The sequence below is a fragment of the Pseudorasbora parva genome, chromosome 6 (assembly GCF_024679245.1).
Source record: "Pseudorasbora parva isolate DD20220531a chromosome 6, ASM2467924v1, whole genome shotgun sequence".
NCBI classification, from domain to species: domain Eukaryota; kingdom Metazoa; phylum Chordata; class Actinopteri; order Cypriniformes; family Gobionidae; genus Pseudorasbora; species Pseudorasbora parva.
The window spans coordinates 3375576-3401901 of record NC_090177.1 but is presented as its reverse complement, the minus strand read 5'-3'; the positions used below and the strand labels follow the sequence as shown (position 1 = coordinate 3401901).

General features: G+C 40.0%; 2 protein-coding genes across 4 annotated transcripts in view; both read left to right on the top strand.

Moving 5' to 3' along the window:
* lmnl3 (lamin L3) overlaps positions 1-6838 on the top strand; it is a 53905-nt gene extending 47067 nt beyond the window's left edge. For all 3 annotated transcript variants that reach the window (XM_067445375.1, XM_067445376.1, XM_067445378.1), the window contains one exon: positions 6602-6838. In XM_067445375.1, the coding sequence (XP_067301476.1) occupies positions 6602-6643 (42 nt within the window). In that variant the 3' untranslated portion in view covers positions 6644-6838. The remainder of the gene's footprint in view (positions 1-6601) is intronic.
* A 2438-nt stretch (positions 6839-9276) lies between these two features.
* On the top strand, positions 9277-25352 carry syap1 (synapse associated protein 1). The gene is made up of 9 exons (XM_067445325.1): positions 9277-9558; positions 12779-12897; positions 15284-15350; positions 15419-15492; positions 15578-15717; positions 17743-17891; positions 21221-21279; positions 21604-21730; positions 23782-25352. The coding sequence occupies exons 1-9, from the start codon at positions 9414-9416 to the stop codon at positions 23907-23909; spliced, it is 1008 nt and encodes a 335-aa protein (XP_067301426.1). The 5' UTR covers positions 9277-9413; the 3' UTR covers positions 23910-25352.
* The last annotated feature ends 974 nt before the right edge of the window (positions 25353-26326 follow it).

The following is a 26326-nucleotide window of genomic DNA, read 5'->3' as shown; positions in this document are numbered from 1 at the left end:
ATATTTTTAGTTCCGTATTGCTCGCTTTCCTGAGAGCCGTTTCGACTCCTTGTTTCCGTTTGGTACCTTTATCACAGGAATTTGTGTCTACATGGTTACAGGACAAATGAGCTGAACATCTGTTTTCAGTCTACAACCAGTGTTGGGGAAGCTTACTGTTAAAGTAATGCATTACTACCAGGGCTCGACATTAATGGTCGCTCAGGACAAGAGGATTAAAACGCCAGTGACAAAAAAATATCTAGCGAATCACCAAAATGCCAGAATGATCATTAGTTTAGTGTAAGTGGCGATGGATAGTGGATAATAGTGTAATATATAATGAACTGAAGGTGGCGCTGTTGAGCTCGCGCAGCCTCTGGAGGAGAAATCACAACATGAGCGCCGCTCACACTGAGAAACTGAGCTAAACACTCACAATGTGCAGTTATTATATATATAACATATGATACAGTTAAACAGCATCACACAACCAAGAGTGTTTTCCTGAATACCATCACGACTGAAGATGACACTGATTTCATATACGACAGATCCATAAACAATTCATTAACATCAAGTCACTTACATTTTAGATGCAATACTGACTGTTTTTGGTCTGTTTCAGCAGCGAAAATGGGTCACACACAGCAGAACCGCAACGCATCTCAGTGTGTGTTTGTGTGTGTGACTCAATGATTGTGTTTAAATGAATCGTTTGAATGAATCGATTCAATGACTCACTCATTAAGACTCACCTGCTGCCACCTACTGGTGGTTTAGTTTCATGTTTAAACATACTTTCCAACAATTCTTGTTTATTCAAAAATACAAATCTCATCAAATTATTTAATATAGTTGAAATTTTTCAGTGACTGACACATTTAATTTGATTGGTAACAGCCCTATAGTGTCATATTTTAATTTAATGTATAGATCAAATTTAAGAATATAATATGAAACCTGAAGCATAGCCTATATTTAATAAAATTAGGGTAAAAATGGCCTTTATAAAAGGTAAAAATATCACAAATATGCAGATTTAAAATATGCCACAGCTGATTGAGCACGGGTGAGAATATGCTTTAGAATAAATCATATTTACAACGCACACAAAAAAAATCAAACTTTTTTAAGGACAAGCTAATTTTTTACTTGGACAAGTGAATGACCGACTTAATGTCGAGCCCTGACTCCTTAAAGTAACATTGCTTTACTTAGTTACTTTTTATGGAAAGTAATGTATTGGGCTGGGCTCGCTTGTTTGCTTTTTAATAACAAAATTAATACGCCTCAGACTGACGGAGATGCAAATTTACACTAGTACAGTGTAAACAGGTTTTATTGATTATGTTGATCATTTAGACGCCTTTGCATGTTAAAGGGTCAGTTCACCCAAAAATGAAATGTCTGTCATTAACTCCTCTCCCTAATGTCGCTCCACACCCGTAAGACCTCCGTTCATCTTCACACACAGTTTAAGATATTTTATATTTAGTCTGAGAGCGTATGCAAGTGTATGCACACTATACTGTCCATGTCCAGAAAGGGAATAAAAACATCATCACAGTAGTCCATATGAGACATCAGTGGGTTAATTAGAGTCTCTTGAAGCATCCAAAATACATTTGGGTCCAAAAATAACAAAAACTACGACATTATTCAGCATTGGCTTCTCTTCCGCGTTTGTTTTCAATCCTTAAATAAAGATTTGAATGGTTTAGTGTTGTCAAAAGTACTGACCGCGATACCAAATCGGTACTGAAATGTAAAAAATGACGCTTTGAGCGCTGTTGAGCGGAATCGTAAACACCTCTGACTGGCCATTGTGCTCATGCGCTCATCAAATAGGTCTATGATTGCCTACTTTGATCAGCGCTTCACAATTTCATGTTGTAAAAATACATCAATGACGCTTTTCACGGAGCTCTTGCACAGATACACACAGAGCGTTTGAATGTAGGTGTCTATCAGCCTACCAGTCCGCTGGTCACGCCTGCTTGTGCTTTCAAACCCTCCCGCTCCCGCTTTCAAAACACTTTTCAAACACTTCCGTGTTGTTTCAAACCGCTGCCATGCGTTGATCATTGTAGCCAATCACAGGCACATCCGATGAGTGTGTGAGCACAATGGCCAGTCAGAGGTGTTTACGATTACAGCTCAACAGCGCTCAAAGCGTCACATTTTTAACATCTCAGTACCAATTTGGTATCGCGGTCGGTACTTTTGACAACACTAAACCATTCAAATCTTTATTTAAGGATTGAACACAAACCCGGTAGAGAAGACAATGCTGAATAAAGTCGTAGTTTTTGTTATTTTTGGACCCAAATGTATTTCTGATGCTTCAAGAGACTCTAATTAACCCACTGATGTCTCATATGGACTACTGTGATGATGTTTTTATTCCCTTTCTGGACATGGACAGTAAAGTGTGCATTACATTTACATTTACATTTAATCATTTAGCAGACGCTTTTATCCAAAGCGACTTACAAAAAAAGGGTAGAGCAATAGAAGCAACGTAACAAACAAAGCCAACAACCTGTAAGAGCTGTAAGAAATCTCAATTAATTAGCAGAGTACACAACTGTTTTTTTTTTTTTTTTTTTTTTTTTTTTTTTTTTTTTTTTATAGCCAGCTACAACAAATACTCACGTACGGAAAATACAGAACACTGGATTTGGATAGCTAAGATAACAACCCATTAGGACTAAGGCTGATGCCCCAACTGTTGTCGTTAATGCGGATTCAGTGGCCCAATGGGTTGGTTTTGTATGGCATTCTAGCTAAACGCGCAGCAATAGCCATCGACAGCAAAAACTCACGTACGCAAAATACAGAACACTGGGTTTTGGTAGCTATGATAACTATGTAACATACCCGCCTGAAGGCACAAATCCGGATGAGAGACGTAGATATGATCAGTAAGTGCTATTCTGTATTGGTCAAGTGCAATTGGAAAAGATGTGTCTTAAGATGTTTTTTAAAAATGGCTACAGACTCGGCAGCACGAATTGAGATCGGCAGGTCATTCCACCAGGTGGGAACGGTCCAGGAAAATGTCCGTGAGAGCGATTTCATGCCTCTTTGGGATGGAACCACGAGGCGCCGCTCATTCGCAGAACGCAAGCTTCTGGAGGGTGTGTAAGTCTGAACAATTGAGTTTAGGTATAATGGTGCAGAACCAGTGGTTGTTTTGTAGGCGAGAACTAGAGCCTTGAATTTGATGCGAGCAGCCATTGGCAACCAGTGCAGTTTGATGAAGAGAGGCGTAACATGCGTTCTCTTCGGCTCATTAAAGACCACTCTCGCCGCTGCATTCTGGATCAGCTGCAAGGGTTTGATAGTGCATGCTGGAAGCCCAGCCAGAAGAGCATTACAATAATCCAGTCTGGAGAGAACAAGAGCTTGAACCAGGAGTTGTGCAGCCTGTTCTGATAGGAAGGGTCTAATCTTTCTAATGTTGTATAAAGCAAATCTGCAGGACCGGGCTGTTGCAGTAATGTGGTCAGTGAAGTTTAACTGGTCATCAATCACAACTCCAAGGTTCCTGGCTGTCCTTGATGGAGTTATGGTCGATGAACCAAGCTGAATGGAGAAATTTTGATGAAGTGCTGGGTTGGTTGAGAAAACAAGTAATTCTGTCTTTGCAAGATTGAGTTTAAGATGATGCTCTTTCATCCAGTCAGAAATGTCTGTCAGACAGGCAGCGATACGAACACTGACTGTAGGATCATCTGGTTGAAATGAGAAGTAGAGTTGAGTGTCATCCGCATAGCAGTGATAGGAGAAGCCGTGTTTCTGAATGACAGAACCTAATGATGACATGTAGATGGAGAAGAGAAGTGGTCCAAGGACTGAGCCCTGGGGAACCCCAGTAGCTAGATGATGTGACTTAGACACTTCACCTCTCCATGACACCCTGTAGGACCTACCAGAGAGGTAAGACCTGAACCACTGGAGGGCAGTTCCTGAGATACCCATCGTCTTAAGTGTTGACAGGAGGATCTGGTGGTTAACTGTGTCAAAAGCAGCAGACAGATCCAGCAGAATGAGCACTGAGGATTTGGAAGCTGCTTTTGCCAGTCTCAGTGCCTCAGTTACCGAGAGCAAGGCCGTCTCAGTCGAATGGCCGCTTTTGAAGCCGGATTGGTTGTTGTCTAGGAGGTTGTCCCTTTCAAGAAACATAGAGAGTTGATTGAACACAACTCGCTCAAGGGTCTTTGCAATGAAAGGCAGAAGGGATACCGGTCGGTAGTTTTCTAAAAGTGCTGGATTCAGAGAGGGTTTCTTAAGCAGTGGGGTTACCCGAGCCTGCTTAAATGCTGTGGGAAAGGTTCCCGTATGAAGAGAAGTGTTGACAATGTGAGTGAGTGCAGGAGTGATTGAAGAAGAAATGGCCTGAAGGAGGTGAGTGGGAATAGGATCAAGTGGACAGGTAGTAGGGTGATTGGAAAGGATGAGTTTAGAAATATCTGCCTCGGAGAGTGGAGAGAAGGATGGAAGCGTGTTCGTGTTAGTTGTTGAGATGTGCGTGTCAGTTTGTGATGAGGAGAACTGTTTGCTAATGAGAGCTGTTTTGTTGGTGAAAAATGATGCAAAGTCATCAGCTGTAAGAGTTGATGAAGGAGGAGGAGGAGGTGGACAAAGGAGAGAGGAGAATGTTTTAAAGAGTTTGCGAGAGTCAGAGCAATTGTTGATTTTGTTGTGGTAGTATGTTGTTTTAGCAGTGGAGACACTTGTAGAGAAAGAAGAGAGAAGTGACTGATACAAGGTAAGGTCAGTATAGTTTTTAGATTTCCGCCATTTCCTCTCTGCCGCCCTGAGTCCAGAGCGATGTTCACGGAGAACTTCAGACAGCCAGGGGGCAGATGGGGTGGGGCGGGCTGGTCTGGATGAAAGGGGGCAAAAACTGTCTAAGGAGGATGTTAGAGTGGAGCAAAGAGTGTTGGTAGCACTGTTAGTGTCCAGTGCTGAGAACTGAGCAGGTGGAGGGAGTGAAGATGATACCATAGTGGATAGGCGAGAGGGAGAGAGGGAGCGTAGATTACGCCGAAAGGTGATCTGTGTTGGAGTGCGTGTTGTATCAGGAGTCAGTATGAGGTTAAGAGTGATGAGAAAGTGGTCTGAGGTGTGTAATGGAGTAACTAAAGTGTTGTCCGTGGAGCAGTTGCGTGTGTATACAAGGTCTAATTGGTTACCTGATCTGTGAGTAGCCGTAGTAGATACTAACTTAAGGTCAAATGAAGTCAGTAGAGTGCTGAAGTCTGCAGCTAGGTGTTTATCAAGATGGATGTTGAAGTCACCAAGCAGAATCAGTGGAGTGCCATCCTCAGGGAAGCTAGAAAGTAACACATCCAACTCCTCCACAAAGTTACCGAGGTGACCTGGAGGACGATAGACCACTACCACATGGATTTTAACAGGGTGAGTAATAGTGATTGAGTGCGATTCAAATGAACTGGCCGGTAGAGATGGTAATGGATCAAATTTCCAATCATTTGAGATAAGCAAACCAGTACCCCCACCCCTCCCAATAGGCCGAGGAGTGTGTGAAAAAGTTAAATTGCTTGAGAGGGCTGCAGGAGTGGCAGTGTCCTCTGGTTTGATCCAGGTCTCAGTTAGGGCCATGAGGCTGAGCTGAGAATGAGTCCCAATAGATGAAATGAAGTCTGCTTTGTTTACAGCAGACTGGCAATTCCAGAGACCAATTGGAATAGAGAGTAAAGTAGCAGAGGATGTTAGGATATAGCGCAAATTATTAGGATTGCGGCGTCTCATGCGTACAGCGCGTGAATTACGAGTGCTAGTAGTTATAGTTGAGATTTGGAAGCACATGGTGAATACAGATTAGAGAAAAGGCCAGATCGGAATTAGAAAAGAGCCGAACACAAATAATGAAAGGAAGATGATACTCAAGTGCCTTGCCGGGGTCCTTGCTCGAGAGGAGTTGCACAGGGAAGAGTTGAAGTCTTTACACTCGTCGGTCTTGCACAGGGAAGAGTTGAAGTCTTTACACTCGTCGGTCTTGCACAGGGAAGAGTTGAAGTCTTTACACTCGTCGGTCTTCACACAAGGAGGGCTTCACACTGCCGCTTCCGCTGCCGCGGACTATCACGCTATTTATACTCACTTGAGTATCGTTATTGAAAGCAGCTGGGAACGCCCCCAACAAACTGACTCCCAACGTGGCAAAGACCAAACAAATGCTAACTCAACAAATGCTAACTCCCACACACACCACCACAATACACCAAAACTACTAATACACACCACTGCACCACACAGACACACTTATCCAACAACAAATGAACAAACAATCAAAAATGAGAAAAGTTACAAACACTTACACAGTAGTTGTCTATCAGTCAATCAATGCTTCACCTCTAACCGTATGCATACACTTGCATACGCTCTCGGACTAAATATAAAATATCTTAAACTGTGTGTGAAGATGAACGGAGGTCTTACGGGTGTGGAACGACATTAGGGGGAAGAGTTAATGACAGACATTTCATTTTTGGGTGAACTAACCCTTTAATTATGACGCACTAGCTTTATAGGGTCAATCTGAAGAGTTTATAAAGACATTCTGGTGATCAATCTGTGTCTCTTTCAGGGTCCGAGACACAATCAGGACGCCAGCTGTGCCGTCATGTGATTCTCATCGAGTGTGTGACGCATCTGAAGACGCTCCGTCTCTGTTTGCGCTCGTCATATTTGATAAATGTTTAAGGGCCTTAACTGGTTTATTTTATTTTTACATAAATAATTTTGTTGTTGTTTGTTCAAATAATAAAGTTTGAATAATTGTTAGGTCATAATAAATTAAAAATAAAAGCTTTTTGCAAATTCATGTTTAAAGCTTATTTTTTTGATGTCTTAAAGTACCCTAACACCCACACCATAGCAAAACCCTGGCAACCACCAAAAAAACCATGTCAATGACCTGGCAATTGCCCAAGAACACCCTAAAAAACCATATAGCATACAACCAACTTACAACACCATAGGAACTACATTATACCCTGACAACAACTCTGAATACCATAGCAACACCCTGACAACCACACAAAGCACTATGGTAATGACCCGGTAACTGATCAGAACACCCTAAAAACCACATAGCAGACAGCCAACTTACAACACCATAGGAACTACATAATACCCTGACAACAACTCCAGAATACCATAGCAACACCCTGTCAACCACACAAAGCACTATAGTAATGACCCGGTAACTGATCAGAACACCCTAAAAACAGCATAGCAACAGCTTTGTCAGAAAAGCTCCAAAAGCTCCATAACAATCATATACTGTAGCAACACCCTGACAACCACACAAAATTCTATTTCAATGACCCAGCAACCGGGAAGAACACCCTAAAAACCACATAGCAACAGCTTATCAAAAAAAAAAAGAACATTATAACCATATATACTGTAGCAACACCCTGACAACCAAACAAAACACCTTGTCAATGTCCCGGCAACTGGTCAGAACACCCTTAAAACCACATAGCAACAGCTTATCACCCAACCAGTATACCATAACAATCATTCACCCAACCAGTACACCATAACAACCATATACTGTTTCAACACTGGCAACCACCCAAAACACCATGTCAATGACCCGGTAACCACATAGCAACAGCTTATCACCCAACCAGTACACCATAACAACCATGTACTGTAGCAACACCCTGACAACCACACAAAACGCCATGTCAATGACACGGCATCTGGTCAGAACACCCCAAAAAACGCATAGCAGGCAACCAACTACAGCACCATAGGAACTACATAACACCCTGACAACAACTCAGAAAACCATAGCAACACCCTGACAACCACACAAAGCGCTATGGCAATGATCCAGTAACTGGTTAGAACACCCTAAATACCACATAGCAACAGCTTGTCAAAAACAACTCCATAACAATCATATACTATAGCAACACCCTGACAACAACACAAAACACAATAGCAATGACCCAGCAACGGGTCAGAACACCCTTAAAGCCACATTGCAACAGCTCATCACCCAACCAGAACACAATAACAACCATATACTGCAGAAACACTCTGGCAACCACCCAAAACACCATGTCAATGACCCGGCAACTGGTCAGAACACCCTAAAAAACACAGCAACAGCTTATCACCCAACCATAACTCAATATCAACCATATACTGTAGCAACACCATGGCAACCACACTAAACACTGTGGCAATGACCCGGCAACTGGTCAGAACACCTTAAAAAACACATAGCAACAGCTTATCACCCAACCATAACACAATATCAACCATATACTGTAGCAACACTCTGGCAACCACCCAAAACACCATGTCAATGACCCGGCAACTGGTCAGAACACCCTAAAAAACACATAGCAACAGCTTATCACCCAACCATAACACAATATCAACCATTTACTGTAGCAACACTCTGGCAACCACCCAAAACAACATGTCAATGACCCGGTAACCACATAGCAACAGCTTATCACCCAACCAGTACACCATAACAACCAAATACTGTAGCAACACCCTGACAACCACATAAAACACCATGTCAATGACCTGGTAACCACATAGCAACAGATTATCACCCAACCAGTACACAATATCAACCATATACTGTAGCAACACCATGGCAACCACACAAAACACCGTGGCAGTGACCCGGCAACTGGTCAGAACACCCTAAATTCGCTTATAAGCTTATTTTTTGATATCTTAAAATGATCTGATTTTGTGTGATTGTGTATAATAAACCTCTTAATATAATACTGGTTTTACAAGGTTCTTCTGTGGTTTTTGAGTTCAGCATTGAACCTTTTTGTCCATGTGGTTCTTTGGAGATTAATGAAGGTCCGAAGCTTCATCATATTGACTTCAGCTCGAGAAGAGGAGGATTAAACCTTCTTTGTGGGCTGAAGTCAAATAACAACAGAAGTCAAAACCCTTTGGATTTGAATTAAGAACTTAATCTGTTCTTCGTTCTGCATTTCATTTGTAAACATCAGTGTTTAATTAAAGTGTATTTCCATCACGGAATGAAGCATATTAAAAGGTAATTGCAACTTTTTATCTCTCAATTTATATATTATAATTTATTAGAAACGTTTACATCAATATATCTAGCGCCAAAACAAAGTAATCCATATTTTTCTACACATAATCGATTTCAAAACAGCTCTTCGCCGCTAGTGGCGCGCAGTCGTTCCTCCCATTCAGCAGGTGTCGCTGGGGAGCCGCGGCAGCAGCTGCTGTGTGACGACAGAGGAAGCTCAGCCGCTGTTGTTGATGTGGTTGATGTGGCCCAGTGCGGATGTGAAATATGGAGTAAATGTATCCTGATTAAAACGTCCAGAGATCGTCGAGTTGACCGCGGAGAGACAGACAGACACCGCGCCGACAGCATGTTCAAGAGCTGGAGCTCGTGGCTGGGTGGAGAGCTCGAGAATGAAGAGAAGACAGACAAACAGGAAACAGCAGAGGAGAAAAACATAAACACAGAGACAGAAGAATCACAACAGACCCCGCAGCAGGCCAAAGGACTCAGCGGTGAGGCACACACACGCATCATCATATTCATATAACGTCATATTCATATAACGTCATATTCATATAACGTCATATATCATCATATTCATATAACGTCATATATCATCATATTCATATAACGTCATATATCATCATATTCATATAACGTCATATATCCTCATATTCATATAACGTCATATATCCTCATATATCATCATCATATATCATCTATATGTCATCATATATCCTCATATATCATCACCAAATATCATCATATTCATATATCATCTATATGTCATCATATATCCTCATATATCATACTCATTTATCATACTATATATATATCCATCATATATCATCATCATATTCATATATCATCATCATATGTTATCATATATCATCTATATATCCTAATATATCATCTATATATCCTAATATATCATCTATATATCCTAATATATCATCCATATATCCTCATATATCCTCATATATCCTCCATATATCCTCATATATCCTCATATATCATCCATATATCCTCATATATCCTCATATATCCTCCATATATCCTCATATATCATCCATATATCCTCATATATCATCCATATATCATCCATATATCCTCATATATCATCCATATATCCTCATATATCATCCATATATCCTCATATATCATCCATATATCCTCATATATCCTCCATATATCCTCATATATCATCCATATATCCTCATATATCATCATAGCTCTGAAAAAAATTAAGAGACAACTTTACATTGATTTCTGAACTTGGAGTGGTCTCCTCCGAGAGCTGTATCTTCATATATCATCATATATAATCTATATATCATCTATATATCATCATATATAATTTATATATAATCTATATATCATCTATATATCATCATATATAATTTATATATAATCTATATATCCTCATATATCCTCATATATCCTCATATATCATCCATATATCCTCATATATCATCCATATATCCTCACATATCATCCATATATCCTCACATATCATCCATATATCCTCATATATCATCCATATATCCTCATATATCCTCATATATCCTCATATATCCCCATATATCCTCATATATCATCTATATCCTCAAATATCATCCATATATCCCCATATATACTCATATATCATCCATATATCCTCATATATCATCCATATATCCTCATATATCATCCATATATACTCATATATCATCCATATATACTCATATATCATCCATATATCCTCATATATCCCCATATATCCTCATATATCATCTATATCCTCAAATATCATCCATATATCCCCATATATACTCATATATCATCCATATATCCTCATATATCATCCATATATCCTCATATATCATCCATATATACTCATATATCATCCATATATACTCATATATCATCCATATATACTCATATATCATCCATATATCCTCATATATCATCCATATATCCTCATATATCATCTATATATCCTCAAATATCATCTATATATCATCCATATATCCTCTATATATCATAGATATATCCTCATATATCATCATAGCTCTGAAAAAAATTAAGAGACAACTTTACATTGATTTCTGAACTTGGAGTGGTCTCCTCCGAGAGCTGTATCTTCATATATCATCATATATAATCTATATATCATCATGTATCATCTATAGTATTATCTAGAGACACACACTCGCACATAAATGATTTTACAGCCCTATAAGTAATATAATACATACCATGGTAAAGTTTTTTATAAGGGATATGACTACATGATTTGATGCATTGCTTTATGTTTTTGGAAACGTCATCGAAGCTGCATGTTAATAATATATGCATGATCTACTCGTCCGTTACTATAGTGTATATATATGACTGTTCAAGACTTTGTGACTTCCTACTTTATTCCATATATAAAGGAAATGTCTAACCAGTCAATAAGTGCTCCTCTGCCGCCATCTACCGGTTATACTCTTACAACTTCTACAACTGTATCTTGTGTGTCCTATACTCATGCTGTTTACCTTTCAATATCTATATACATCAATATACATATGAAATGGTTACAATTTCATGTTGGAGTGGAATTTTAACGAATGTCGTTTTACTGGTGAGTGTGAGCGGTTCATGAGTCCGCTTCGCTCGCATGCTTTGGTGTGGATGTGTCTATCTGATGTTTTAATTAGGGGTGTAACTTCTAATTAATATTTATATTCCTATGATCCAACTACATCAATCTGTGCCTGGCAAGTTGGCCTTCCGGATGACATATATCGATCTAATATCGTTTTAAAAGGTAATCAATCGATTGTATCGATAATAGGAAATAACGCATTTGATTTAAGCACGTCAGACTTTATATGGATGTTTTTTCTAAGCCCTTTTAATGATAAAGGCGTTAAACGTTACTCAGTCTGCCTATATGTGACGTCAGCCGCGCGCCAGCAGCAGCCGCGCAAAGAAAACAAAACAGCACGGACAGGATTTGTCACGACCGCAGATGACAGAGGAGAAGCTGACGAGCGAGAAATTATCAAGCCAGCATTGCGGTCCAGTGTGAGAAAACACTTTGGCTTTAGTAAAGATGGAGATGTTCTAAAGGAGTCGCTCGCCACTGCTCATTCAACCTGAAGAGATGTTGGTTGCACTTTATTTTTGATATTAATATTATATTTTTATTATTTTTATGTTGAAACACAACAGCAAAAGTAGCAGGTAAACCTACTGTTATTTAAACTTGAAGAGATGTTAGTTGCACAATTTTTGATATTAATATTGTAATATTTTTATTTTGAAAAACAAGTAGCAGTAGTAGTATGTTGGTGTCACTTACTGTACTTTTTGGAAATGAGAGCAGAAAAGGTTAACTTCCTGTTAATTAAACCTAAACTGTTGGTTGCACTTTACTCAAATAAAATGTGAACACATTTGCCATTAATTGTTTACTTGTTTTATATCCATAATTAATTGATATCTGATTCCCTTAAAAGAAACATCAGGAATCTAGAAAACTTAACCTGCACATATTTATTTCAGTCACACTGATTAAAAATTTTGGCTTAAAAGTTACTGAATCGATTTCAAGTCACTGAATCGTTTCGGATCGTATCGTTCTAAATGAACCAATATCGTCTTTGAATCGCATCGACAACCTCAAATTGTTATACGAATCGAATCATTGTTAAAACAAATCATTACAACCCTAGTTTTAATGCATCTACACTCCTTTGTTAGGCTTCATTCTGGACTTTGCAAGTACCGCGACTAAGAAGATCACAGAGTCTGTGGCGGAAACGGCGCACAACATCAAGAAAACCGTGGAGGAGAGCAACATCGACGGCATCATCGACAAGGTGCAATAATTCTGCTATTGTTCACTCATATTCCACTCTTTATACTCTATTCATAAGCACATTTTGTCTATTAGGGCTGGGCAATATGGCCAAAAAATCATATCTTGGTATTTGCTTGAATGGAATTACAAAGTGTTTACTTTTGAGGTAATGGCAACATTAGAGGCGGAGCATTCCGAGACAAAGTCCCGCACTTATCTGTGATTGGCTGGAGTGACACACTCGTTGGCCAAAGATTAGATAGATTTTAAGTGCTGAAAAAATTTCAAGATCCTTGATTTTCTCTCTCAAAAGGTTGGAGATGAAGAATGACAATCGTTCAAACATTCATTTGACTATTTCAACTATTTTATTTTTAGTATTTTTGTCTTGTTTCTAGTCTAAATGTCTAAATTCTTACATTAAAATTTTTTTACTAAAAATTGTTGTCTTGTTTTGGGAAAAAATAACTCAAAATGAAGAGAGTTTTTGCTTAAAATAAGATCAATAATCTGCCAATGGGGTAAGAAAAATAATCTTGTTTTCTGTTTGAATTAAAATTATTTTTCTCACCCCATTGGCAGATTATTGATCTTATTTTAAGCAAAAACTCTCTTCATTTTAAACTGAAGGATGTTTTATTTTTATTTCAGACCACTATTGTGTATCTGACCCAGAGCTGGACAAAGTACCCAGCTTTATTACTTTAGTAAAAGTAACAGTACTGCTGGTCAGATATTACTCCGTTACGAGTGAAAGTTGTAAAAACTGATTTTTACTAGAGTAAAAGTACAGAAGTATTTGCTTTTAAAAGTACTTAAGTATCAAAAGTAAATTTCCTTTTTTATGTCGCCGCATTATTTTATTATAGTTGTATAAATGCACATTATGCCATCATGGTTTAAGCCAGTCAGTGACGCTCCATCTGACACACTAGCATACGACTAACTTAAACTCATTTAAATACTTGTAGAAAAGTTACAAAGCTCTTTATAAAGCTGCTGTCACTTTAAGACCGAATGCACGGATCCAATACACTGATACACATCTGATATTCTCCCAACTTTACTCTTCTCTTTCTCCCAGACGTTTATATTTTTAATATTTTATAAGACATGCACCAAGTGTGCCAACTAAACTAATCTTGAATATTTTTTAAACTGAAACATCCTTTCGAAGTATGGCTTTGAGTGCACACACTGCGCCGAGGAACCGTCTTCTTCCATTTTGCTATAAACTGATCAGTGTTCAAACAATGTTGGGAAACTTTACATGACTCTACAAGAGTGATTCCTGATAGACTGTCTGCAAAAAATAATCGTCCGACTTTCAGAGCTGCGACAGAAACGACTTTCGACTTTGAGGACCTTGATAGAAATGTAGTGGAGTAAAAAGGACGATATTTGTCTTTCAGATGTAGTGAAGTTAAAGTCAGAAGTTTACAGAAAAAATTAACTCAAGTAAAATACAGATACTCAAAAAGTGAACTTACAGTACTCAAGTAAATGTGCTTAGTTACTGTCCAGCTCTGATTTGACCATTTTATTTATTTATTTATTAATTTAAAGGTGCACTATGTAGTATTTTTGCAGTAAAATATCCAAAAACCACCAGGCCAGTGTTATATATTTTGTTCAGTTGAGTTCTTACAATATCCCAAATGTTTCCAACTATTTGTAAATTGTGAGAAAATTGCTATTTTAACTCAGGGCCAGGACGTTTGAGGATAGCGTTTGAGCGAGTCGCCTGTCAATCACGTCATATCTGCGCTACCCTCGGTTTTATTCTGCAGAAGCGCTTTAGTCTTATGTCACATCAGCGCTGAGCGAACGCACAGAGTAACGTCATAACATAATTTTAAACACACTTAAATGTATCTAATATGATAAACAGAGCTGCTGGCTTTACCTTATATTAATGACCGGAAAAAGCGGAAGAGCGCGCCCGGCGACTGTGTCCTGTCCCGTCATAATAAAAGTCCCGGTACTTGCGAGCCGTGTGCTTGTATAACAATCTCTCCAGCGGCCGTGCTCAGCTCCACAACACTCGGTCCTGCTCTGCTTCACTACAGTCACGTTACTAACCGCATCCATGAACATTATTTCTGCCCGAGTCCTATTTTCCACCGGCTGTGAGGTGAAGACCACATGTCCCAAGATACTGCGCTCACACTTGGCGTCATCAAACTACGCCTTTGTTTAGAGTAGGTGCCCTCTAGTGGACGGAAAGCCGCATAGTGCACCTTTAACTGTTTTAATTATCCTTTGTTTGTATTTTTAATTCACACATGGTATTCTTTTTTCTCATGCATATGTTATCACTATTTTCATTAATTTCTATGTAAAGCACTTTGAATTGCCATTGGGTATGAAATGTGCTTTACAAATAAACTTGCCTTACCTTTCAGACCATTCTGGGAGATTTCCAGAAGGAGCAGGAAAAATTTGTGCAGGAGAAAAATGCAAAGAAAACAGGTATGAAGTTGCACAGGCATTTTGAAGATTGTGCATTTCTGTATTTTCATGAATCTTTTTGTCCGTAGACGCAGCGGTGCCGCCCTGGGTCGGATACAACGAGGAGGAAACTATTCAGCAGCAGATACTAGCTTTATCCGCTGTGAGTTTCAGCTGCGTTAGATGATTTAATCACTCTCACATCATTCGAAATCAGTGAATGTGTGTCATGTTTTATCCTCATTCAGGACAAGAGGAACTTCCTGCGGGATCCTCCGGCCGGAGTGCAGTTCCATTTCGACTTTGATCAGATGTACCCCATTGCCCTGGTGATGTTACAGGAAGACGAACTGCTCAACAGGATGCGCTTTGACCTCGTCCCTAAACAGTGAGATTTACGGCCCTTTCACACCTACCTCACTGCAAAAAATGCTTTTCTTACTTAGTATTTTTGTCGTGTCTCTAGTCCAAACATCTGAAAATTCTTAAAACAAGAAGTATTTACACACAAAAGTAATTGTCTTGTTTTGGGAAAAAATAACTCAAAATGAAGAGAGTTTTTGCTTAAAATATGCTAAATAATCTGCCAATGGGTTGAGAAAAATAATCTTAATTCAAACAGAAAACAAGATTATTTTTCTCACCCCATTGGCAGATTATTTATCTTATTTTAAGCAAAAACTCTCTTCATTTTGAGTTATTTTTCCCCAAAACAAGATAATAGTTTTTACTTCTCTAGTAAATGTTTCTTAATGTAAGAATTTTTAGATATTATTTAGAAACCAGACAAAAATAATAATGAAGCATTTTGTGCAGTGCTTGTTTTGGTCAGGATTTTCGGACTTGTCATTTTGGTCCAAATCAAAATTACAGCTGTGAAACCTGTCCACGTGAGACCACGGTTCGGACCAAATAGACAAAGTTTGGTCAGACAAAAAAAGAGGTCTCCGTCCCGATTTAAAATGAACCAAGGTTTGGTTTGTTTCCTGTGTAAAACATTTTCTGTATGGTTTGGCATTTCAGAAAATTTACAGGAAGTTCTGTTTATATTTAAATATTATGTTATTTTTAAATTTTATATAGGCTATAATGGATGATGGATAGGTGGAAGGATGGATGGATCAGTTGGTGGATGGGTGGGTGGATGGATGGATGTGTTGATGGATGGATGGATGATGGATAGGTGGATGGGTTGATGGATGGATGGATGGATGGATAGGTGGATGTGTGGATGATGGATAGGTGGATGGGTTGATGGATGGATGGATGATGGATAAGGTAGGTGGGTGGATGGATGGATGGATAGGTAGATGGATGGGTTTGTGGATGGATGGATGGATAGATAGGTAGATGAATGGGTTGGTGGGTGGATGAATGGATGATTGATAAGGTAGATGGATCGGTTGGTGGATGGATGATGGATAGATGGATGTGTTGATGGATGGATGATGGATAGGTGGATGGATGGATGGATGATGGATAGGTTGATGGATGGATGGATGGATGATGGATAGGTGGATGTGTTGATGGATGGATGGATGATGGATAGGTGGATGGGTTGATGGATGGATGGATAGGTGGATGGATGGATGATGGATGGATGGATGATGGATAGGTGGATGGGTTGATGGATGGATGGATGATGGATAAGGTAGATGGATGGGTTGGTGGATGGATGGATGGATGGATAGGTAGATGGATGGGTTTGTGGATGGATAGGTAGATGAATGGGTGGGTGGATGAATGGATGATGGATAAGGTAGATGGATGGGTTGGTGGATGGATGGATGGTTGATGGATAGGTAGATGAATGGGTTGGTGGAAGGGTGGGTAGATGGATGGATGATGGATAGGTGGATGTGTTGATGGATAAGGTAGATGGATGGGTGGGTGGGTGGATGGATGGTTGATGGATAGGTAGATGAATGGGTTGGTGGAAGGGTGGTTGGATGGATGGATAGATGATGGATAGGTGGATGGGTTGATGGATGGATGGATGATGGATAGGTGGATGTGTTGATGGATGGATGGATGGATGATTGATAGGTGGATGTGTTGATGGATGGATGGATGGATGATTGATAGGTGGATGTGTTGATGGATGGATGGATGGATGGATGGATGATAGATAGGTCGATGAATGGATAGATGTTCACTTTTGGGTCAAAAAAGACACGGAACACAAACGGTGTATCATTTATTTTAAATGGTTATATCTCATACATTTTTTATTTAAAAAATATTTCAAAAAAATTAATGTGTATTTTGACAGACTTTAATTTTCATACTGAGAACTATTAATTTAAAAAATGATGTATCTCTTCCGGGTCAAAACATACCTGTGTGCATTTGGAGGATTATGACTTGTTTTCAGATGTGTGTGTGTGTGTGTGTGTGTGTGTGTGTGTTTCAGGGTGAAGGAGGACGTGTTCTGGAGGAATTATTTCTACCGTGTGTCTCTGATCAAGCAGTCGGCTCAGCTCACGGCGCTCGCGGCTCAGCAACAGGCGGCGGAGAAGAGAGAGGAGGAGAAGAACGCTCCGCTCAACGAGACGCTCTCAGGTTAATAAAGCTCATCTGATGACACTACAGCTCATACTGAGAGCTGGCTCATATCAGTTATTCTGTTAACTAAAACCATCATAAAACATTTTGTTACTCAACTGAAATAAAACATTTTAGTCTAGCTAGTATTCAAGGCATATTTTCTCAGTTTCATTGTGTTTCTTTATGTGCTACAATTAATTAAATTAACAACAAAAACTGTGATCATTAATTATTGGATTGATGGATGGATGGATGGATGGGTTGGTGTGTGGAAGGATGAATGGATGGATGGATGGGTTGGTGTGTGGAAGGATGAATGGATGGATGGATGGGTTGGTGTGTGAAAGGATGGATGGATGGATGGGTTGGTGTGTGGATGGATGGATAGATGGATGGGTTGGTGTGTGGATGGATGGATAGATGGATGGGTTGGTGGGTGGATGGATGGATAGATGGTTGGGTTGGTGGGTGGATGGATGGATGGATGGATGGATGGGTTGGTGTGTGGAAGAATAAATGGATGGATGGATGGGTTGGTGTGTGAAAGGATGGATGGGTGGATTGATGGGTTGGTGTGTGAAAGGATGGATCGATGGATGGGTTGGTGTGTGGATGGATGGATAGATGGATGGGTTGGTGGGTGGATGGATGGATAGATGGATGGGTTGGTGGGTGGATGGATGGATGGATGGATGGGTTGGTGTGTGGAAGGATGAATGGATGGATGGGTTGGTGGGTGGATGGATAGATGGATGGGTTGGTGGGTGGATGGATGGATGGATGGATGGATAGATAGGTTGGTGAGTGGATGGATGGATGGGTTGGTGAGTGGATGGATGGATGGGTTGGTGAGTGGATGGGTGGGTGGATGGATAGGATGGTGAGTAGATGGATGAATGGGTTGGTGTATGGATGGTTGATGGGTGGGTGGATGGATGGATGGATGGGTTGGTTGGTGGGTGGATGGATGGATAGGATGGTGAATAGATGGATGGATAGGTTGGTGGGTGGATGGATGGACGGAAGGATGAATGGGTTGGTGGATGGATGGATGGAAGGATGAATGGGTTGGTGGGTGGATAGGTGGAAGGATGGATGGATGGATGGGTTGGTGGATGGAAGGATGGAAGGATTAATGGGTTGGTGGGTGGAAGGATGGATTGATTGATGGATGGAAGGATGGATGGGTTGGTGGATGGATGTATGGATTGGCTGGTGGATGGATGGGCTGGTGGATGGATGGATGGATGTGCTGGTGGATGGATGGATGGATGGATGGATGGATGGATTAGTTGGTGGATGGATGGATTGATGGATGGATTGGTTGGTGGATGGATGGATTGGTTGGTGGATGGATGGATTGGTTGATGGTTGATGGATGGATGGATGGATGGATGGATGGATGGATGGATGGATGGATTGGTTGGTGGATGGGTGGATGGGTGGGCGGATGGATGGATGGATGAATGGATGGATGGATTGGTTGGTGGATGGATGGGCTGGTGGATGGATGGATGGATGTGCTGGTGGATGGATGGATGGATTGATGGATTGGTTGATGAATGGATGGATGGATGGATGGATGGATTAGTTGATGGATGGATGGATTGGTTGGTTGGTGGATGGATGGATTGGTTGGTGGATGGATGGATTGGTTGATGGATGGATGGATGGATGGATTGGTTGGTGGATGGGTGGGCGGATGGATGGATGGATGGATGGATGGATTGGTTGGTGGATGGATGGATGGATGGATGGATTGGATGGATGGATGGATGGATGGATGGATTGGTTGGTGGATGGATGGATGGATGGATGGATGGATGGATGGATGGATGGATGGATTGGTTGGTGGATGGGTGGGCGGATGGATGGATGGATGGATTGGTTGGTGGATGGATGGATGGATGTGCTGGTGGATGGATGGATGGATTGATGGATTGGTTGATGAATGGATGGATGGATGGATGGATGGATGGATGGATGGATAGATTAGTTGGTGGATGGATGGATGGATTGGTTGGTTGGTGGATGGATGGATTGGTTGGTGGATGGATGGATTGGTTGATGGATGGATGGATGGATGGATGGATGGATGGATGGATGGATGGATGGATGGATGGATGGATGGATGGATGGATGGATTGGTTGGTGGATGGGTGGATGGATGAATGGATTGGTTGGTGGATGGATGGATGGATGGATGGATGGATGGATGGATTGGATGGATGGATGGATTGGTTGGTGGATGGATGGATGGATTGGTTGGTGGATGGATTGGATGGATGGATGGATGGATGGATGGATGGATGGATGGATGGATTGGTTGATAGATGGATGGATTGGATGGATGGATGGATGGATTGGTTGATGGATGGATGGATTGGTTGGTGGATGGATGGATGGATGGATTGGTTGGATGGATGGGTTGGTGGATGGATGGATTGGTTGATGGTTGATGGATGGATGGATTGGTTGATGGATGGATGGATTGGTTGATGGATGGATTGGTTGATGGTTGATGGTTGATGGATGGATGGATTGGTTGGTGGATGGATGGATGGATGGATTGGTCGGTGGATGGATGGATGGATTGGTTGATGGTTGATGGATGGATGGATGGATTGGTTGATGGATTGGATGGATGGATGGATTGGTTGGTGGATGGATGGATTGGTTGATGGTTGATGGATGGATGGATGGATGGATGGATTGGTTGATGGATGGATGGATTGGTTGGTGGATGGATGGATTGGTTGATGGTTGATGGATGGATGGATGGATGGATTGGTTGATGGATGGATGGATGGATTGGTTGATGGTTGATGGATGGATGGATGGATGGATTGGTTGATGGATGGATGGATGGATTGGTTGGTGGATGGATGGATGGATGGATTGGTTGATGGTTGATGGATGGATGGATTGGTTGGTGGATGGATGATTTAGACATTGCTAGCATTTTGGTTACATAATTAGCATGTTCTATTGTGAATTTAAGTTGAAAGCATGTGCTTAAATTATATTACTTATTGATCAAATAATAAATGAAAAAAATAATAATAACAAATCTTGCTAAATGTATTAAATTACATTAATGGTGCAATTTTAACATGCTTCAGTATTGGATTTTAAATGAATTGCATGCGTTAACCTTTAAAACCTTAACTAAAATTCAAATAAAAACAACACCTCTCACCGACACTACAATATCACACATACAGTATAACGACATCAAAATGCACTAACTGATCTCACACTAGCCAAATATTAGCCTCCTAATTATGATCAATAGTAAAAGTCTTGATTTAATCCGAAATAAACCCCCGTGTCCTGCTCCACAGAGACCATCAGACCGAAGACGCCTCCTGTGGCCATCAGCGCCAAACCCAAGGCTACCGAGGTACCGCTAACCGTGTGTTTTCATCATAAAACTCAAGTCTAGTGTTCCTCCACTGCAAAAAATGCTTTTCTTACTCAGTATTGTCGTCGTGTTTCTAGTCCAAACATCTGAAAATTCTTACAACAAGAAGTATTTACTAGACAAGCAAAAGTAATTGTCTTGTTTTGGGAAAAAATAACTCAAAATGAAGAGAGTTTTTGCTTAAAATAAGATCAATAATCTGTTAAAATATCAATGTTATTTTTCTTACCCCATTGGCAGATTATTGATCTTATTTTAAGCAAAAACTCTCTTCATTTTACATCTGTTGGCCTCCGCTTTCAGGAAGAGGAAGACATCTCCACCAGCCCCGGTGTGTCCGAGTTCGTGAGCGACGCGTTCGACGCCTGCGACATTAACCAGGAGGATCTGAGGAAAGAGATGGAGCAGCTGGTGCTGGACAAGAAGGACGGTGAGTCCAGAACACACCAACTAGACTAAACTACTGTACCGTAGGGGTTGCACCGATTAGTCGACCTTAATGCGCTGTCATGACTAGTCGCTGGCCTATAGAGGGCGCTACAGGATAAACAATTCCTGGCTCTGTTTTGAACAGTTAAAAATGACCAATAAATGCATACTCTGTGAGCTCTCCACAAGATGTCTGATTACCATCTGGATGCTCAAAACTGATCGGGAGAATGCCCGCTTATTGTACACGTAAGTTAATCATCGCGCTAAACTGCGTGCTTCATTGCAACGCGCACACACACACACACACACAGCCTGATCACGCGCCTCACACAAAAACATTCAGTAGCAAAGAAATGTATTGTCAACACTGTTCTGTGATTTATCAATAAAGTAGCTTAGAAACTGAAACGTTCTAGCATATATTTCTTGATAACTAAAACTCACAGCTTCACTATTAGTAGAGAGACGCTGCCAGGTGGAATTAATTCACACACTAATGCATTCATATCTTTATTGTGCTACTTTATCTGTATCTTATTCAGAACGAGCAGAAATCTGTGAGAAATATAATGACCATAACACAAAAGAACTGATACAAAAGCTGTCATGCAGCACCAATAACCTTATGGGCAGTGCTGTGTCATATGCCATAGCTGTGCACAAGAAGACCCGAGTTTGCGTCTCAGCTCGAGGCTCATGGTTATTTGTTTATTAATGACGTCATCAGCGACTAGTCGACATCGACTCGACTTTCATCACATAAATGTCGACTTTAAAAAAATGGAAGTTGTTCAACCCCTAGTGTACCGTAGGGCTGGGCGATAAAACGATAACGATAATTATCACGATATAATTTCCCTCGTTAAAACGATAACAACAGTTCAATACATTCTCGATATAATGCTTCCGCGCTATGCGTAATTCTGCGCATGCGTATTGCAGACCAGGCTTCTGGGTGCTGCACGCGCTGTTGTTTACAGTCAGTGTCTGACAGGATTGGAGGATCGGAGTGAAGTGGAGCGAGAAAACTCAGAGCTCACGACCAGCTCGAGGGACACAGATATTGCTGACAAGTCGGTTTGCTCAACCTCAGTGGTTTGGAGATATTTTGGCGATCCCATCCGACATAAAATGTGTGTCGTGAGATGCGCGCGCCCCTTTCACACTGCGATTCCGGCAAATACACGGATAATGCGACCCGGCATTTGTTCCCGGGCCGCTAGATTTGGTCCATTCACACTGCCAGCGAAATGCCGTAATATGTGCGCTTTCACACACAACCCGTAACGGTCCCGGGTCGAGTTCACACGTGACATCCGGATGTGACGTATAACGGCGAGCGATCTCAGCTTCAGCGCGGATAGTAAGGAGCTCCGTGGTCTCGACTTGTGTCCAGTTTGCGCACATTTCTGCTTCTTTAATTTTAGTTTCTTTTGTATACGAACACTCTCTGCGTTTAAAACACAGACGACCTCTTCTGAAGGCGACCCGGCAATCTTCAGAAGGCGACCCGGCAATGCTCCGGGTATATATATATATATATATATATATATATATATATATATATATAGAGAGAGAGAGAGAGAGAGAGAGAGAGAGAGAGAGAGAGAGAGAGAGAGAGAGAGAGAGAGAGAGAGAGAGAGAGAGAGAGAGAGAGAGAGAGAGAGAGAGAGAGAGAGAGAGAGAGAGAGAGAGAGAGACTTTTTTGACTTATAACACCCTTTTAATTTACACCATTTTTCAAAACATTACAATCTTAATATACAAAACACCTAATGATGCACACAAGAAAGTTACCAATTACCAAACTCATTCATTGTTACTAAAGCCTCTCTCACACCTCACCTCATTTCAAAATAAGGTACATGGACAGTATAGTGTGCATACACTTGCATACGCTCTCGGACTAAATATAAAATATCTTAAACTGTGTGTGAAGATGAACGGAGGTCTTACGGGTGTGGAGCGACATTAGGGGGAGGAGTTAATGACAGACATTTCATTTTTGGGTGAACTAACCCTTTAAGACTTGTGCTGTTTCTCCGACAGAAGAGACCGCCGATTGGGAGAAGGAACTGCAGCAGGAACTTCAGGAATACGAGGTGGTCATCGACCCAGAAAACCGAGACGAAAACTGGGACCGTGAGATCGAGGAGATGCTGCAGGACGACAGCTAAAGCAGAACAGCGCCCCCTCTGGTGTGGAGGACACCGCAAATGAAATCTGTTTCATCAATCTGGCTGGACTGAAGTTTCAGGGGTTCCTGTGGGAAAGTTTAATATAAACGTGAATGAAATGTGATGTTTAGAAGTAGAGGGATTGTCAGGTGAGGTGCCATCATGCACAGTAACTAAGAAAAGCCTCCTCTCTCTGGTCATAGTTAGTGAGAACACGTAAATCAGATGATTTATTTTCTCTTTCTGACTAATTTCTGCCATGAATGGCCTTCTTTCACAGGTGTAAAAGCAAACCAAAACTCAAAAAACGTAAGAAGAAAAATCTTATATCAAGATTATTATCTAGATAAGTTTTCTGAAGAAGCAAAATGACTGAAGACAGGCTTAAGACTAGAATTAAGTGAGTTTATGCTTACATTTCCCAGCTGAAAATTCCAGCTAAAACCAGCCTGACCATCTTAGGCTGGTTTTAAATCCCCTGTCTTGTCATAGCTGGTTTTAGCTGGTCTTCCATTCTGGTTATAGCTGGTTTTAGCTGGTCTCCCAGTCTAGTCTTAGCTGGTTTTAATTGGTCTTCCAGTCTGGTCATAGCTGGTTTTAATTGGTCTTCCAGTCTGGTCATAGCTGGTTTTAGCTGGTCTCCCAGTCTGGTTATAGCTGGTTTTTCAGGCTGGTTTTAGAGGGGTTTTGATTTTTATTTATTTAGATGGTCAGTGTCTATCAGCTGGGAGACCAGCTAAAACCAGCTAAGCCGGGCTGGGAGACCAGCTAAAGCTAGCTACTTCCAGCTTTATCCAGCTAAAACCAGCTATGACCAGCTACGCCAGGCTGGGAGACCCGCTAAAACCAGCTACTTCGATCTTAATCCAGCTATGACCAGCGAAAACCATCTTATACCGGCTAAGCCAGGCTGGGAGACCAGCATAAACCAGCTACTTTCAGCTAAAACATCCAACAATCTTAGACTGGTTTTAGCTGGATTTTCAGCAGGGTTAGAAATTATTCTGAGGCAGATTTTTGTTCTTGTTTTAAGCATAAACTCACTTAATTTTGATCATTTTTCAGTAAAATATCTTATCTCCAGTCATTATGCTTCTTCTCCAGTAATATTTGTGCTGGAAAACAAGACAGAAACACTGAGGATTTGATCATTGTTTGCAGTGCTCAAACACTATACGCATATTGAGGTTACCTGTCTTGTTTAATTAAAGAAATCAAATGTTTCTGAAGGTTTCTCATTCCTTTATTGGTTTCTGAATGTCGATTATTGTTCAGATATAATTCCATAAATGTTTAATCAAACATTATTTACATGTTTTGTAAGGTGAGAGCTGTAGTATAACTTTGTGTTTGTTTTGTATTTTTAACTTGCACCTTGTCTTATTACTTTACAGATGAATAATCATGATTTTGTTGCCGTAAATAAAGTCTTTATCTCTAAAAGTGTGTGTTCTGGTGGTTTGTTGTAGTGTAAGTTTTTACGTGCGGACTCTTTATTCACCGCATTCCTTCAATATACCATAATTATGGAGTTCCATTCCCATTGTTGTGCGATTGTCTTTTATGTAATCTTTTGTTTGTGTTCTACATATACGCTATTTCGTGACATTTGTTAAGTTTTATAAGTTATTTAATGGTGCGCATGCATACGTTTACACGGCTCGCGGATCTGTTGAACGTGTCTCTGCGCACGTAGACGTAATGGCGTCATGCGGGTTGCCATGTGTGTTTGAAATCCTCTAAATTCAATATGATTTAACCCTATTTTTTTATAGTCTATGATTAAAACCCATCGGTGTACATGCTGCGGTATTTCTGTGGTTGTCGCTGAAATGTGTCTTTATTATGTTTCTAGTTTTGCACAGAAACATTTCATCATTTCATTTGATTATATACAGTAAAAAGTTGTTAACACATGACACTTTTTTTTATTTTTATTTTAAATACTACTACTACTAATGTTTCATAGTGTAACACTTTATTAATAAATGTATGCCCAATTCTTATGGCATTGCAAAGTTTTTAATCTGAAACATTTTTTTAACGCTTGTTTCCGCCACAGAAAAAAAAGGTAATTGCGAATTTTTTCATTTATTTTATTTTTATTTATTTTATTTTACTTTATTTTTTATTTCATTTAATTTTATTTTATTTCATTTAATTTCATTGTATTGTTTTATTGTATTATTTCATTGTTTTATTTTATTTATTTATTTCATTTTATTATTATTTTTATTTTATTTTATTTCATTTCATTATTATTTTATTTTAATATTACTATTTTATTTAGTGTATTATTTCATTATATTATTGATAAAATATTTTATTATGTACATATGTTATATGTTATGTTATTAATTATGTTATGTTATGTTATTAATTATGTTATGTTATGTTATGTTATGTTATGTTATTAA

Coding starts and splice junctions, on each gene's coding strand:
- syap1 (XM_067445325.1), top strand. CDS start 9,414: ATGTTCAAGAGCTGGAGCTCGTGGCTGGGTGGAGAGCTCGAGAATGAA. Junction 15,493..15,577: donor AGATACTAGCTTTATCCGCT/GTGAGTTTCAGC, acceptor ATCCTCATTCAG/GACAAGAGGAACTTCCTGCG. Junction 15,718..17,742: donor TTTGACCTCGTCCCTAAACA/GTGAGATTTACG, acceptor TGTGTGTTTCAG/GGTGAAGGAGGACGTGTTCT.